The sequence below is a fragment of the Rhinopithecus roxellana genome, chromosome 15 (assembly GCF_007565055.1).
Source record: "Rhinopithecus roxellana isolate Shanxi Qingling chromosome 15, ASM756505v1, whole genome shotgun sequence".
NCBI classification, from domain to species: domain Eukaryota; kingdom Metazoa; phylum Chordata; class Mammalia; order Primates; family Cercopithecidae; genus Rhinopithecus; species Rhinopithecus roxellana.
Window position 1 is genome coordinate 49198450 of NC_044563.1, and position 17623 is coordinate 49216072.

Sequence of the window (17623 nt, forward strand, 5' to 3'; positions counted from 1 at the left end):
GGGAAAACTCAGGTTAGAACCTTAGGATCAGGTCTAGAGCTTTAAGAAATACTCATTTTCCTCCCCCATCTTATAGATGAGAAAGGCAAGGGCAAGAGAGGACGCAAGCATTGTCAAGGGCTTAGGAATGGCTTTGGAGTCAGACTGGGCTAGATCTGACCTTGGCCAACTCACTGAACCTCCCTGAGGCGCAGTGTCCACATTTGTTGAATGGTGATAACATGTAATTCACAGGGCTGTTATTCAAGGATTAAATGAGATAATAGATGGACAGCGCCTGGCAGAAGCAAGCGCCCAGAAGCTGGTGGGTGTTGTTATACAGCTGGACTGAAACTCCACCTCTCTAGACTCCTGCCTTCTTGCCTCAGGAAAGGCACCACTGCAAGTAACTGCAGAAGCATATCAAGCCCTGCAGCGGCCTCACGGGCATGAACTGGAGTTTGAGGACCAGCCATCTCTTCCTAACCCCTTGCGGTTGGAGGAGTCAAAAGAAACGCCGCGGAGCAAAGGGAAACGAAGGGGTTAAGGCGTTGAGCTTGAGAAAACTCAGAAAACTAAAGCGACTCCCCGCCCCTCCAAGCCAGGCTAAGCAAGCCCCTCCCCTGCACCACCGGGGCGGTCGCCGCGCGCTCCCTCCCTCCGCCCCTTGCTTACAAGACCTAATGAGCTCCCCTGGGAGGCCGCGCAGCGATCCAGGCCCAGAGCTGGTAGGCTGCGCCGCGCGCGCCGCGCCGGGGCGGGAGCCGGGCCTGGGCGGCGGGCAGGAGCCGGCGGGGGCGCACGGGTAGCGCTGCGGACAGCCCGGGAGCCGCGGCGATGGCGGTGCAGGCGGCGCTCCTCAGCACGCACCCTTTCGTGCCCTTCGGCTTCGGGGGCTCCCCGGACGGGCTAGGGGGCGCCTTCGGAGCCCTGGACAAGGGCTGCTGTTTCGAGGACGATGAGACCGGGGCTCCGGCGGGCGCGCTGCTGTCGGGAGCCGAAGGAGGTGACGTGCGCGAGGCCACCCGCGATCTACTCAGCTTCATTGACTCCGCGTCCAGCAACATCAAGCTGGCGCTGGACAAGCCGGGCAAGTCGAAGCGGAAGGTGAACCACCGCAAGTACCTGCAGAAGCAGATCAAGCGCTGCAGCGGCCTCATGGGCGCCGTGCCCCCCGGCCCGCCCTCCCCGAGCGCCGCTGACACGCCCGCCAAACGGCCACTGGCCGCCCCTAGCGCCCCGACAGTCGCGGCCCCGGCCCACTGCAAGGCTGTCCCCCGGCGGGAGGCGGCTCAGGCCGCGGCGGCCGCCAGCTTGCAAAGCCGAAGTCTGGCCGCGCTCTTCGACTCGCTACGCCATGTCCCCGGGGGTGCCGAGCCGGCGGGGGGTGCGGTGGTTGCACCGGTGGCCGGGCTAGGAGGTGCGGGCACTGGGGGCGCCGGAGGGGACGCAGTCGGCCCCGCGGGGGCCACGGCGGTCCCAGGGGCCAGGAAGGTCCCACTGCGGGCCCGCAATCTGCCTCCGTCCTTCTTCACTGAGCCGTCCCGGGCAGGCGGCGGCGGGTGTGGCCCGTCGGGGCCGGACGTGAGCTTGGGCGACCTGGAGAAGGGCGCGGAGGCCGTGGAGTTCTTTGAGCTGCTAGGGCCCGACTACGGCGCCGGCACCGAGGCGGCCGTCTTGCTGGCCGCTGAGCCTCTCGACGTGTTCCCCGCCGGAGCCTCAGTACTGCGGGGACCCCCGGAGCTGGAGTCCGGCCTCTTTGACCCGGCGCCCGCAGTGGTGGGAAACCTACTGTACCCCGAGCCCTGGAGCGTCCCGGGCTGCCCCCCGACCAAAAAGCCCCCCCTGACTGCCCCCCGCGGCGGCTTGACCTTGAACGAGCCATTGCGCCCGCTGTACCCCGCCGCTGCGGACTCTCCCGGTGGGGAGGACGGGCCTGGCCATTTGGCCTCTTTCTCCCCTTTCTTTCCAGACTGCGCCCTGCCCCCGCCGCCGCCGCCCCATCAGGTGTCCTATGATTACAGCGCGGGCTACAGCCGCAACGCTTATTCCAGCCTTTGGAGACCCGACGGGGTTTGGGAAGGGGCGCCGGGGGAGGAGGGGGCGCACCGGGACTGACTTGGAGGCACCCTTCCCTCCATTAGAGACGGCTGTGGAGAGCGCTGCGCCTCCATGCGTTTCTCCTAAATCTAAAGAACGATGGGAAAATGCACGTGGAGATGAAACCGGATTTTTAAAAATTCAGTTAATAAAAGCAACTTCAGAAAAAAGAGATGAAGAGGAGTTGGGGATTGTTTAATCACAACCTCACGTGTTAAAACAAAAACAAACACGTTGGTAGGTTCTTACGGGACCAGAGGAGCCAAGAAACCAAGACGGTTTGGGGTATGGGGTGGGGACGGCAGAAGGGGCAAGAGCTGGCTTCTGTAGCCACCTGTCCCTTCTATTTTTCAGCGAAGGTCGCTGTGTTTAGTGTAATTGCCCCTTCTAAACAGTGTCCTAGTCCCTCCCTTCCCTCTCCTTGAGTGCATTTTGAATTAAAGCATATATTGAAAAGAATGGAGCGGAGACTTACTGATTTGGGTGTTTTCTTACAGGACGGTTTTTCGTCTGGTCGCTTAGCTTTGTTAGGTGAGCCTGTGGCTGAGGACGGAGGCCGGTGGTCCACTGCTGACCTCCTGTGCTGGTCCTTGGGTAGGGTTCTCTTCTGTCACACTTTAACGTTTCTTTTTTTTTTTCCTGCCCGCTTCTTGCTTCCATCTCCTTCCACCCTTATCAGTCCCAGTGCTTACTTTCCTTCTTTCTTTGCCTGGCCTCTCATTGCTCTATTTCTTTCGGCCAGCTTTTATTGCACATCTCTTTAGTAGGAGACTTAAATTTGGCAAACCTGGGTTCCATTTCTCTCCTGTCTTTACCCCATTTTCCAGCCACTTTGGGAGGGAGAGATTGGGCAAATTGTAACCTCTTTGTATCAGTTTCCTGATCTGAGAGGGTGAGGACGGTAATGTTCTTCCACTCCACAGCTGGTTGGGTAGCTCAGGGGGAAATAAAGTGTCTTGAGGCTGTGGCTTGATTGGTTCTGCTGTGTATACACAAATGGTTTCTACACCGGGAAACAGAGTTGTGAGTCCCATGCTGGTTTTTTTTTTTTTTTTTGGCCTATCTACTTGCCTGGTGATTGCCCTTTCCCTTACAAGCTGTACACCCTCTTTACCGTCCCTCCTTCTCTCCTTCCACAGCTCCCCCTCCACCTCTGTTGGTTTCTGCCTCGCTGTGTGTCCTCAGTCCTTATACCCACACCGTCCCCACGGAAGGGCATAGAGAAGGATGTGAAGTTTCCAAAGGAGTCTCTATTCCCTGAATAGCAGGTTTGATGAATGGAATCTGAAGGGACTCTGCAGGGAGGAGTATGATCTGTTGTCTGAGGGAGCTTTGGGGAAAAAGAAATATTTTTACCAGTCATGAATATGGCACCATCAGGATGGTTAAGGGGCGGGGAGGAAAGACTGGTCGGAAGTGAGCAGCTGGAGGGAAAAGAGGAACCCTTGGTGCTGTAGACCTGCCGAGAGAAAGGCATGAAGAGAGCAACGCCCAGAAAATCTGAGCGAAAGGCTGCCTACTGATGATGCTGCAAAGGAGAGCTGTTTGGCTTCAAGGCACCCAGGATTGATTGCAGGAATACCTGGATGTGAGTTAGTCGAAAACCGAGTGTTACTGCAATAGATGTAAAAATCCAGATTCATGGTTGCACACATCAAAAGTCTTGTGATATTTTCAGAAAAGAATTTCTGGAAAAAAATGAGTATTAACCAATGGTAGATGCAACTTTAAATGCTATCACTAAGTCACTTTCTTCTGAATAAAGCCTTTCTTAAGAAAGCACCACAGGAAATAGAGCAAGGAGTACTGTTAATGATGATAAGAACTTTTGCAACTCCAGAAAGCTAATGTCTATTGAATCTCTTCCAAAGTGGTGAAAGGTGATTAATTCCATTGTGCTAACAGAATATTACTTAATAACGATTTAATTTATCTAAACTATTGTGAATACAATCCAGGATACACTTGCACGGTAGGAAAACATTAATAACCCTGTGGCTGTTACTAAGACTATAGTGTCATTGTAATGTTTCTTTCTTAATTTTCCTCTCCTTTCTTACCTAGTGTAGTAAAATAAGTCATCTCTCCCCTACTGTTTTGCTTGCTCTACCTTTCCTTAATAATAATATCAACATTGTGTGTTTTGGCATCCCAGGCATTTAAGCTAAGCACTAACTCACTGAGCCTCTTAATATTGCCATGAGGTAGGTGCTTGATATGGTTTGGCTCTGTGTCCCTACCCAAATATCATCTCTAATTCTAATCCCCACATGTCGAGGGAGGTCCTGGTGGGAGGTGATTGGATCATGGGGGCGGTTTCCCCATGCTGTTCTTGTTCTCATGAACAAGAACACAGTGAGGGAGTTCTCATGAGATCTGACGGTTATAAAGTGTGGCACTTCCTTGCTATCTCTCTTTCCTGCCACCATGTAAGACATGCCTTGCTGCTGCTTCACTTTCTGCCATGATTGTAAGTTTCCTGAGGCCTCCCCAGCCATGTGGAACTGTGAGTCACTTGAACCTCTTTCATTTATAAATTACCCAGTCTCAGGTAGTATCATTATAGCAGTGTGAGAACAGACTAACACAGTACTGTTATTATCCCTATTTGAAAACTGAGGCTCAGGTAAGATAAATAACTTGTCAACAGCAAGTAGTGGATCCAAGATCCAGACATACAAGTGTCCTAATCCCAAGACCTGCCTGTTTCTTGCCAGGCTCTGCTGTGCTTTGTACATGTGTGTGGTTCCCAGTTCCCTGTATTATGCTAGTAGCAGATTTTTTCAGCCTCAGCACTGTTGACATTTTGGGTGTCATAATTCTTTGCTGTGGGAGCTATCCTGTGCATTATAGAATGTGTAGCAGCATCTCTGGCCTCTACCCACTTGAAGCCAGTAGCACTGCCTTAGTTGTGACAATAGAAAAATATCCCCATCACCTCGTGTCTCCCTGGGAGGCAAAATTTCTGCCAGTTGAGAACCACTATGCTAGAGAAATGTATATATAAAGTGTCTGTGGGGTGCCTGGCAGTTTCGTATACATGATTTCCTTTGATTCCTACAGAGGCCTGTGCTTTGTTGTCATTATCTTCATTGTTACAGGTGACAAATAAGAAAGGCCAAGGGGAGGGGCTAAATCAACTTAAGTGCATCTCATCTCTGCTGATTTACCAGCGGTGAACCAGTAACTTAACCAAATTTGAAGCATGGTTTACCCATTGGAAAAACTGGATAACAGTCTATCACAAAGTATTATTGTGATTTGGCATAGGGTACACATAAATATCCTCTAAGAGGAAGTGGGCAGTACCTAGTAGCAGACAGCCAAGGCTTGGCATTATGTCAAGGTTCCAATCCATCCTGTTACTCAGGCCCCTATGTAGCCCTATTCCTCCCCACTTGCCTTCCAGTCTGGGCACATATGTGTGTGACATGCCACTTACTGTAGTATAGTAAGTAGTGCCCCTTAGTAATCGTTTTGCCAAGGACTGAACTTACTGTTTCCTCTGTTATATCAATTTCTGCTGAAGTCTGTTATAATTTTTTTTTAATCTCTTACTTAGCCACATCCCTGACCATAGAGGATTCTTTTTTTTTTAGGCGGTGTCTCACTCTGTCACCCAGGCTGGAGTGCAGTGGCGTGATCTTAGATCACTGCAACCTCCACCTCCCAGGTTCAAGCAATTCTCCTGCCTCAGCCTCCTGAGTAGCTGGGATTACAGGCACCCACTGCCACACTCGGCGAAGTTTTGTATTTTTAGTAGAGACGGGGTTTCACCATGTTGTCCTGGCTGGTCTTGAACTCCTGACCTCAAGTGATCTGCCCGCCTCAGCCTCCCAAAGTGCTGGGATTGCAGGTGTGAGCCACCATGCCTGGCCAAGAGTTCTTTTTAAGTGCAATGGTAGGTATTTTTCAAGACTAGAAATATGCTGTAATATGCATGTAGTTGCATGGCTTTGGACAGGCTGGGTATCCTAACCTGGTAATAATAATTATACTTGCATGCCTCATAGTCATGATCCTCCATCTCAGCTGGGTGTTCCTTGGTACCTGGAATGTGTTTTAGTGTCTTCCTGTATCCTTCTCATGTCCCAAACCTTTGCCTATCTCCATTCAAGCCTCCACCCTATCCTTTCTCTCACTCCCAGGTCCTGACAGGATGGAGACCATGTGTTGTGACACCCCTCCATTTCCCACCCCACTTTTCCACACAATGTCTCTCTCCAGCAAGCAGGACCTTCTCTTGCCCTCATGGCTCAGGATCCTGCCCCTCCTGCCTCATGAGGACAAGCTGTTGCTCCATCTTCCCCTTATTAGCCATATCTTCAGCGTCATCCTTGCTCCCCACTTTTTTCTCTCATGCTAGAAGTAACTTTTAGAGTAATTTTTGAAAGAAAGAACAAAAGCTCTCTCAGCCCTGTTTCCCTCCCTAGGTATTTCGCTGTCATCTTCTCAGAAGAGTCAACTCTCTGAAAAAGAAGCTACACTTTTTGCTTCTACCTCACATGCTATGTAAACCTTAACTATTTTGAGTCTTAGGGTGACCAACCATTGCAGTTTGCTTGAGACTGTTCCAGTTTTAGCACTGAAGTTGCACATAACAAGAAATTAGTTATGCAGAACCATCCTTCCCATTGCTCACTGAGGTAATATTTCTAAAAAGCAGTTCTGGTGTTTTCACTTCTTTGGTTAAAATCCTTCAATGGCTCCCTGTTACGTCTAGGGTAAAGACTTTGCTTAGAAATGTGGCTTTTGCCAGCCTCTTTTTTCTCATTTGCCACTCTCCTAATAGTACCTGTGTTCCAGAAATTTTGTACTAATTGTAGGTGCTTTAATGCTCAGTACCCATGTTACCTTAATTCTACGCAAATGCCATCTCTGCCCTACCGTTTCCCAGGAATTTCTCTCATGGAAGCTTCAATTACCAAACACGGGGTCTTCAGCCTTCAGTTTTGTTGTTTACTTCTACGCCACATTTAAACAGTTGGGCTCTGTCTTCCTAAAACTCTCCTCTTCGGGTTTTTGGTATCTCATTTTCTTTTAGTTTTCCTCCTACCTTCCTGGCCATGCCTTCTTCCTCATTGGTGTAACCTTATACACTGGTGTGACCCAGGGTTCCCTCACTTCTGTCCTGTATTCTTTGCCCTCCATACATTCCTTCTGGGTGTTAGTGTCTTTCCCCAAGGCATTAGTTATTCTTAATGTTTCGATGACCCTCAAATCTATACCTGCAACCTTGGCTTCTTTCTTCTGTCCCAGACTCATTACTTGCCTATTTCCTAGACAGAGTCTCTTGGGGGCTCATACACTCCTCAAACTTTGTGCTCAAAATCGAACACATACACAGACTGATTAGCCACAGTCAACCTCACCATACTCTTTTAGCCTGTCCCATCCTGTTCAAATAGCTACCAAGACCTATTTCATATTACCTTCTATGCCAGTGTGTTTTCAATACTTTTATCCATGACCTTCAGAAAAACTTCACTGGACATTATGTGTCAGTATATTAATAACCATATTTATATAAATCAATATTCAGACAAACATCCCCATATTGAATTATAATCTATATTAATATTCAATTATGTTTTGATATATAATTGAAAATTTTTTACAGAGCCCAGATTCTTTCTAAGAAGCTATATGTTACACTGATAGTTTCTGTTCTATTTCTTAATAAAACCTGACTATTATTCGTTAAATTGATTTCATGGCTTACTGATAGGTTGGGTCTGCAGTTTGAAAGACACTGTTCTAAGCAACTCTCATCTGTCTCCTCTACTCCTTTACAATGCCACTTGCTTAGTTTGGGCCTTCATCACCCCTCACCTAATCAAGTACCATGATTGCCTAATGACCTCCTGTCTCTAGGCTCACAATCCTCTCAACCGTCCTTCCCATTGCTCACTGAGGTAATATTTCTAAAAAGCAATTCTGGTGTCTTCACTTTTTGGTTAAAATCCTTCAATGACTCCCTGTTACGACTAGGTAAAGTCTTTGCTTAGAAATGTGGCTTTTGCCAGCCTCTTTTTTCTCATGCACCACTCTCCTAATAGTACCTGTGTTTCAGAAATTTTGTACTAATTGTAGGTGCTTTAATGCTCAATACCCATGCTACCTTCATAAATTCACTCCTGTTCTACTTATGCCTGGAATGGACTCCTTGACTTTCTCTGCTTGCTAATTTTTACTGAGCCTCTCATTCTTAGCCCAAGTGTCCCCTGCTTTTTTAAGCTCCCTGAATCAATTAAGCACCTTTACTTTGGAATCTTCTATCATTCTAAAAGACCCCAGGCTCTGATAGCAGTTAATCACACTGTTATAGTAGTCATTTGTTAGTCCTCTGCCTCCTATACCGGAGGCAGGTACTTGCCTCTGCTTTCTTATCACTTTTTGGAATCTGGCAATAGTAATGTGTAACCCACGATGACTGGATTAATTTTACGGAACTTTAGAATTAAATAAGGGACTTTCCAATCACGTTGTCACTTGAGCTTCACCCCAAATGTCAAATGGTCATATAATCATATGCTCCCATTTTTTAAGGACCTATTATACAAAGAGACCCCTTTTTGTGTGGGAACCTTAATTGCAGCAGGAATTATGTATATGACAAAAATAACCATACCAGTATTTTTATCAAGCCAAAGGGCAGAGTTATTTTTCTTGAAGCAGCACATGTTATGGAAAGCACTTTGATCATTTGTTCTGTCCATAAAGTGTGATCAGAATGTTCCTCTGTGAGAGGAACCACTAGAAGCCCTTCCCTCAGTGAGTCTAAAATTGAGTTGGGCAGTTAAGATACAGATATATGAAATGTGCAGTGTCAATATGGGAGTAAAGAAACAATATAAAGCACTTTGGGAGGCCGACACGGGTGGATCACTTGAGATGAGGAGTTTGAGACCAGCCTGGCCAACATGGCGAAACCCCATCTCTACTAAAAATACAAAAATTATCTGGGCGTGGTGGCACGTGCCTGTAATTCCAGCTACTTGGGAGGCTGAGACATGAGAATCACTTGAACCTGGGAGGCAGAGGTTGCAGTGAATTCCACTGTACTCCAGCATGTGTGACAGAGTGAGACTCTGTCTCAAAAAAGAAAAAAAAAAAAAAAAAAAGAAAGAAACTGTAAGAAAATAATCCAAGAGATGTCACAAAATACTAGAGAGTCTAGAGAGTTTAATTGCTAAATGAATGGCATGGGCATCTTTCTTTCCACTTTCAAAAGGTGATGATCCTAGAAACATTTTAAGTTGAAAAAAATCATATTTATTTTTCCATAGAATGTGATGACAGTGAGAGATAGAATGAATGAATGAATATGTGGCTACATTCCTGGCACAGGGCTCAAGATCCATTTATTACCTCTAATAAATGTTGTGGGTTGAATTGTGGACCCCCTCAAAAGATAGATGAGGTCTTAACTCCCAGTATCTCACAATATGACCTTATTTGGAAATGGGGTCTTTACAGAGGTAATCAAGTTAAAATGAAGTCACTAGGATGGGCGATAATCCAATATGATTGGCATCCTTATAAACAGGGACAATTTAGACACATAGACAAAGGGAAGACAGCGTGAAAACACACAGGGAGAAGACAGCCATGTGACTGGGGCAATGCATCTACAAGCCAAGGTATGGCCAGGATTGCTGGCGACCACCTGAAGCTGGAAAAGCCAAGGAAGGAATTGCCTCTAGAGCTCTCAGAGAACTGTTGGTCCTGCTGACACCTGGAGTTTGGACTTCCCGTCTCTAGACCTGTGAGACAGCAAATTTATATTATTTTAAGCCACTCAGTTTTTGTATTCTTACAGCAGTCCTACCCAATTAAAAATACAACAAATAGTGACGATCAACACAAATACAAATTAATCCTATTTATTATGCCACACAAGGCTTCTTGTGCTTAAAAAGGACCTATGTAACCTTAACCACATTTATTTTATTTTAGAGAATACTGGGAAAGGGGCTCTGTACAGATGTAACAAAACCTGCAAAAGCTGCCTGCAATTTGAGGGGTGGACTCTTGGCAGCAAGAATGCTGGAGAGCCAAATGAGCAATTCCATTCCTGCCCAGGCTTAGGTAATAATGAGGCACATCTGGCAGTTTGACTCTAGCTACTTGTTAAGCTCTCTGAGGCTACTGTCGAACCTTATCACGTCCAACTCCACTCAGCTGCAAATAGCACCTGGCCAGTAAGAGCCTGTCCTAACAGTGCTTGGGGAATCTGTTCCTCATTAAGAGGTGGGTCTAAAGGCCACCTTGGTATCCAGCAGTGGTCGGGGAAAAGCTGGCAAGCAACTGTGTCCTCGAGATGGTGCAGTTTTCCCCTTCACCCTTTATGTGAGCTGTGTATGACATGGCTACTGCCTTGGTTTCCGGTAGGTTCACCTGAGTCTGGGGCTCTCCTGGGATGCCGGGCTCACTTAGCTGGGGCCTGGAACCCTTCCTCTTCCCTAGGGTTCAAACTTGTGAGTTGCAGGCACTGTGTGCCCCCTGTTTACTATTGTACCCCCAGGGACTACTCGTGTCTGACATGCAGGAACTAAAATATTTGTCACATGAATGGACAGTTGTCTTTGCTATTGGCAAGATCCTGTCCTTTCTTGCTGCCAAATTCACTGTGAACTCAGGATACTGCTGCAAGGGAATCAAACATGCCTTGGAACTGCCTCTCATGTGACTCCCTTTCATGGGGTCTAACAACTCTGAGTGCCTCCCCTGCCCCTCCCCTTTGCAAATGCATGTTCCAGTCCAGCTTAAAATAGGCCCAACTTGCCTCTAGGACCTCGTGACTAATTAGCTTTTTAGGCTCCCAGCCTTAGTCATATCTTTAGTCTTGTTTGGGTTTCTTTATAACATCCGCCTCACAAAAGACCCCATCTTTCATTTCTCAGAAGGAGTATTTTTTAAAGTCAGAAATTGCTGGCATTGTTAAAAACACACAAAATTAGCTACATGAGTCATGGTTCTATTTGTTTGGCAACAGTATAAAACTAACATTATTTTTCTCAAGGTAGGAAATAGTAATAAAGAAATGTCAGCCTATCTTAATGGAAAGACCTCTCAACAAAACTAAATAATCTATGCGCCCACATGCCATTTCCATCACGCTTGTGTGGCCAAGGCTGCTGGGTTATGGCATGCGAAGTCAGAGTGCATTCTCTGGTGGAAGCAGGGACTGGAAGAATGCATAGAATTTGGTGAACAACTTGGACAGAGGAGGCATTTCTGGTGAGGGAAACTGCCTGGGTGAGGGGATTCATTTATAAAACATTAATTTAATTGTTTATTCAAATAACTTTATAGAGCTTCTCTTTTGTGCTCATCATGCATAAGGTGTGAAGATGCAGAAATGAACATAATACAGGTCCTAACTTTGGTACCTAACTTTGTGGGACAGAGAGACAACCAACATATAATTATAGCACTGTGTGATAGGTGCTGGACTCAGGGCATAAATTAGGTCGTAGGGGAACAAGGAGAAGCTCATAACTCTGTGAGATGCTCCAATGAGTGATGCTGTCTTTCTTTCATTTCACACTTTTTTATTAAGCCACCCACTTAGGGCAGGTATGGTGCTAAGTGCTAGGGATATCATGATTGGAAAGATGGGCAAGGAAATGGACATGGTGTGTGATAAAAGTACAAGAGAGTGGGCATATGTGCTATGGGGAAAGGACTAACAGGCATTTGCAGAAATTTGATGTGGTCCAGGGTTGGCAAATGTATGGCAGGAACTACTCCTTACTCCTGTAGTCATGCCAGACATTGTTAATTCAACAGGGCACTCTTGCCTTCAGAGCATAAATTCAGTTCTATGTACTACCATATGCCTAGATTAAAACCCGTTTTCCATCTGGCATTTATTTAGCCAGTGCCATAAAACAGATCCAATGCTTGAGGATTGACTCACACTGTCCAAATTCAGAAGAGATTACAGTTTATAAACTGTAAGTCCTCTTGCTAATATACGGTGAGAAACATAATCAGTTCACTCCTGACCAGGAAAGACCCTAGGATCTACCTAAACAGATGGCATGCAAATGAGAAGAGCATGCAGTGAGCAGGGACTTGGAACAGGAGAGGTAGTATAACTTGTGCAAACAACTCAACAATTTGGGGGCAGCTATGACTAGGTTTCTTTTATGTTCACATAACTGCTCACGCACCTACCTGCCTTTTTTGTATACAGCCTTAGTATCTCTCCCTACAGTCTTCCCCTCTCCTCAATGTGTGCCATAACCCTGGAGGTTTATCCAGTCCAAAAGATAAGTCCGAACAGGGGATCCAGGCTGGCTTTGTTATTCAAGTGAGTCTACGACTGGTGTCTGATAAATCTGGTACTATCATTGTTTGTCATGCACCAGAGGATTGTACAGATCATCACTGTGCAAGCATGCATGGCCGAGGAAATGAGTGGAAACTAAAGTCCAGCTCATGCTTGCTCTAGTGTTGCCAAGCTGTGCATCCAAGGAAGGGGAGGGCTTTCTGAAAACAAATTTGCACAAAGACACTATAAAGCTGGTGGTGGCCCTGAGAGTAACCACTGAAAACTGGTGGTTACCCAGAACAGACTTGGTGGTGCCAGCAGCTCCCATTTGCTGCAGAGGCCCCATGTGCATTGTGGGAAGATGATCTCCTCCTTTGAGGCTAGGCCCTGGGAGCACTGGGTCAGGGCTGGTTTTGGCACCTGTGCCTCTGGGACCCAACACCTTCAGCACTTCTCTTCTTTGTCTGCGATATACTTGGGTCATCAGTTTTTTTCTTTTAAATCTTTTCCCTTGACCATGGGGCTCCTTGACTCTAAGGGAGGCCCTGTCAGTGTTCACAGTTTACTTCCTTTTCCTGCCTATATGATTCTAGCTGGTAAATTTTCTTACTAAACGAGAGCTCCCTACTGTCTAGTAGTGGCTGCTGTTGGTGGGTCCTGGCAACATTGGAAAAGAGGTTTGAAGGTTGGGGGTATCTTTGGCATCATTGGCGTCAGACAGAGCTTACTGTTAACTGTTGCTTTTCCCTTTTAGCTGTATGCCTTTGGGCAAATTACTGAACCAGAGCTTTAACTTCCTCTCCTGTGAGATGGCAATAATGATATGGCACAGGGTTGTGGCTGTGTTAGGTGTCATATGTAAAGCCTCCATCATTATACAAAGACCCTCTTTCAGTGGTACTTATAAGAAGCCTCAGTAGAGAGCTGAAAAAGAGCTTTGAACTTCCTGGTCCCTCTTTTGCATCCAATGAGGAAGAGCTCTGGGTGCCCAGGGATTTTCATCTCAGGATTTAAAAGGTGCTGGAACCACTGGCATTGAAAACATCCTCCCCCTCCACAATGACCCGGAATCCGTGACTAACTGGCCCCTTCAGATGAGCTGGTTTGTAAAGGAGCAATGGCAGAGTGAGCCTTTACCCCAGAAGACAAAACAATACCCCACACAAAGGACTCGCAGCAGCCTGGCAGGAATGGTGCATCTTCCCAGCATGTTTGGAGTGTCTGGTTCTTCTCCTGGAGGGGATCGGGCCTCCCTCCGAGGGCCCAGTGGTGGGTGGTCAGCTTTGTGCTATGTGAGTGCCAGGGCCCCCAAGATCTGGGTACAGAGTGCTGCTCAGAATCCGATCTCTTAATCAATTGTGCCCATAGCAACAGGATTTCAATGCATGGCAGGGGATAAAGTGGCCCAGAGGAACTCAGGACATATTTGAACAGTAGCCCAGAACTTGGATGGAATCTGAATCACATTGGCACAGGTCTGGGTCATGGGTTGCTGCAGAACATCGTAAGAAAAGCCATTCTTGTCCACACTATGGCATGAGGAAACAGGAAGCACTGCAGCATGACTTTATTATCCTTTTCCTGAACAGGGCCACCGTTCAGCTGGGAGGACCTTACTTTTGTTCCTACCTGTTCCTACAGGTTACACACCAACTGCTGAGAGTAAGTTGAATGACAGTAAAAGGTAGTGAAACAACAACACAACAGCAGCAGCTGCAACAGCCACCTTGGACCTGGAACTGGCACACTGCAGAGGTCACTGGCCCAGACGGAACCGGTTTAAATTTCACTTCTGCCTTCTCTTACTGATGCCATTTGGTAGACTTACTATATCTTTCCAAGCATCAGTTTTCTCATCTGGAAAGTGAGAATAACAATATTCCCTGCTTTTCAGGGTTGGTGTGAGAATTAGAAATCAGGTAGGTAGCTACTGCTGAGAGCCAGGCATATAGCAGGCTCCCAGGTACTGGTAGATACTGTTATTTCTAAGACCTGGATGTAATCAATGCTGATGCTCACTAGTGCTATATAGGACAGTCACATCATCATTTCTGAGTATGAGTGTTCGTTCTCATCTCTAGAATGGGGACACGTGATGTTTCCACATTGTGGTTGTGAAGATGAACTGAAGTACAAACAGCCTCCAGCATAGCATTTGCCAGTGCAAGGCCTTAGTAAATGTCAGTAGGATCTGAAAATCCAATGGTTGGGGAATAAAATCTCCCCTTTAGCTATGAATTTATTTCCGTTTCGTCTGGAGTCTGAGGCAGATCCAAGTCCTGTTATTTATTTAGCTGTATTTGACTCTGTGTGTAATACTTGTAGCTGACTTTTAAGTCACTTTGATATTTCCTCTGAGTGAGATTTTCATCTTCCTTATGCCAAGAGGCAGGTTTCAAACAGAAGAGCAAACCATGGACTTCTAGTGCTGCATCTTATTTTGGAGAACAGAATTGTCCTCAGTCCTGCCTGTGCATCTGAATCTCCTGGGGCAAGAGAAGGGCTTGAAAAACAGCTCAGTACTGCCCCAGGCTCACAGATGTGACCGATGCAGCTGGGCCTGGGGTGAGCGCAGTTGGAAGCCACTGCTCTGTCCAGATGCTTCTCGCAGAGGTGCCAAGGACTGGCCACACATTCTCTTACCTGCTTACCCCTCAGTCTCTGTCAATGCCTTTATGTTTCTATTCTCTTTATTCACATAGTTGACAAAATGTACAACGAAAGCATGCAAAAGGCAGAGCTGATCTTGACATTGGCTAAAATTATGGTTTTATGTTTAAAGAAACTATAAAAGAGAGAAAAGAAGACTTTTCTAAATTTAAAAAGAATTTAAATATTTATACTTTGTATGTGACCGTAAGTGGAGAGAATTGGCCCTTTTGTTCCAGAAAAGTAACTGGTGTTGACTGAAAAACTAATTTTAACGGAGAAATCTGGAAAGGAGAGTTATAGCATGAATGCTGCCAAGATGAACAGATTGCTCCAACCTCACTAGATTTTAGCTTTTTTTCCCCTCTATAGAATGAAGATAGTGATGGCAATACTTGTCTTGCTTTCATATGCTGTAGTGAGGAATGAGGAAGCCAAAGCATTGACAGTGTTTTATAAAATGCAAAGCATGAAACGATGAAAAGGATAACTTGCCTCATGACCTTACTGGGCAAGTTATTTGACATTTTAGTCCCTTAGTTCCCCATCTGCAAAGTGGGACCCATAATGCCTAATGCTGATCTCACTGGGATGTTATGGGGACAAAAGTAGAGGGTGTTTGTAAAGGCACTTGGAAAAGCAGGACACCCGTATTAAATTAAAGTAGCAGTATATTCTCCATTTAACAGACGAGAAAACAGGTACTGTGAGGCTACATTCCACTGAGCATTCTGAGCAGAGCTGCTCATCTGGCCAAGCCTTCTGGGCTCAGTGTCTCTGCTTCCAATGGACTTCCCCATGCTCTGTTTAACAGCACTGACTTCTCTTTTATCTTGGTTGCTAATCTTCCCGAAGCGGAGGCAGGCCCAGGTCCATTCTTTGGGTGAGGTTAGGAAGAATAGGGCCATTTATATCTCTGCTCAGATGACTGGAAAATCCTTTCAAACTGCTTGACTGAAAAGCACCTCAGAGCAAAAACTTGGGGAATCCAAAGGCCTAAAGAGCCGTCTAGTGGTCGCACATAAAAACGACGCTGGCTTTTGCCAGTAGCTTCACTGGAATAGAGATAATGGAAAGGGATTTTATTTTTTCCTCTCCTAAATTTGTGCCTGCCCTGGCAACCACAGAGAAGGATTGATGTAAGTGTCCACTGTCCCTGCTTGTAACCCTGGACTTCAGAGTGATGTTGGAGGAAAACTGGGAACCTCTACAGACTTGAGCTGCTACAAAGCCTTGGTTTCCTTTCTCAGCTCCTGGCTTGCAGCTAGTTGTGTCCATGTGACTGAGACTTTTTTTTTTTGAGACAGAGTCTCACTCTTGTCGCCCAGGCTGGCATGCGGTGCCATAATCTCAGCTCACTGCAACCTCCGCCTCCCAGCTTCCAGCGATTCTCCTGCCGCAGCCTCCTGAGTAGCTGGGATTACAGGCACCTGCCACCATGCCTGGCTAATTATTCGTATTTTTAGCAGAGACAGGGTTTCACCGCATTGGCCAGGCTGGTCTCGAACTCCTGACCTCAAGTGATTCTCCCGCCTCCATCTCCCAAAGTGCTGGGATTACCACACCCTGCCTGTGACTGAGTCTTAGGTGATGGAATGTGAGCGGAAGTGATACACATCACTTGTGAGTCTGGTCCCTAGAACTCTCTACATAGAAATCTCCAAGCCATTTCTCCTTTTGTGGTGTGATGCAGATGAGCACAGCAGTTTTGGAATTCATGTGTTGAAGATGGAACCACAAGATGCAAGGAATCTGGGTCTTCAGTCACCACTTGAAGGAGAGCTACCTGTCCATGAGGAACTCCTCTTTTGGACTTTCCATAGCAAGAAGTAAACCTCTAAGTGTCTTTGAGTTATTATGCATCTTTGTGTTTGTTAGTTTGTCAGAGCAGTTAGGGTTACCTTAACGAATATAGTTGTGGTTAATCAAGTGAACAATGAAAATCAGAGACAGATTTACCATGAAGCCAATGAAGCTCTAGCTTCAGGGATCTTCATTTGTGTAGGCCCTTTCCAAGGTCCAAGGTGTGGATGTGAGGAAGTGGCGGGGGGCGGGGGGAGGAGGGAGGGGAGTCCCCTGGCAATGTGTTCTTATGGTTATGTTTTGTGAAATTTGCAAAAGTAAGATATTTTCAACTGCATGCAATTGGTTAGGAGTACTGCCTCTTTCCTTGTCAACTTCCCCTCCATCACATTTTACTTTGTGTTGGATGGTGTTGGGGAAGCATGGACATTTTGGGGACCCAGCTAAGGGAAGTTGAGTGGGGATACAATTAGTCTGAGTGTAGTTGTTGCATTGTCGTGGTTTTCTGTCTCTTTCATGTAGAGTTATTGCTAGCTGTTCTGGTATAAGAATGATTTCCAGGAAGAATACTATGCCCACTGTGCAGCTGTGAAAACACAATGCAAGGTCAGAGGTTGTACTGTAAGGGAGTCTGTTCGGGGTGCCTAGTTCAGGGAAAATGTGAGCAGAGGGGAGAAACAAGGCTTGAAATGTGTGTGGAGTCAGAAACTAGTCTATAGAAATTTCTTCTAATCCATTCTGATGTGTAAAACTGTAAGCAGAGAATTTAGTTCTTATTGATGCTTTGTCAGAATTGAATTTCATTCCTGT

The 17623-nt window shown here is 46.5% G+C and overlaps 1 protein-coding gene across 1 annotated transcript; it reads left to right on the forward strand.

Annotated features, from left to right (window-relative positions):
• The first annotated feature begins 678 nt into the window (after positions 1 to 678).
• FAM181B (family with sequence similarity 181 member B) lies at positions 679 to 2535 on the forward strand. Its single transcript, XM_010362878.2, has one exon. It carries the CDS (start codon positions 817 to 819, stop codon positions 2095 to 2097), a length of 1281 nt encoding a protein of 426 aa, XP_010361180.2. The 5' UTR covers positions 679 to 816; the 3' UTR covers positions 2098 to 2535.
• Positions 2536 to 17623: the final 15088 nt, after the last annotated feature.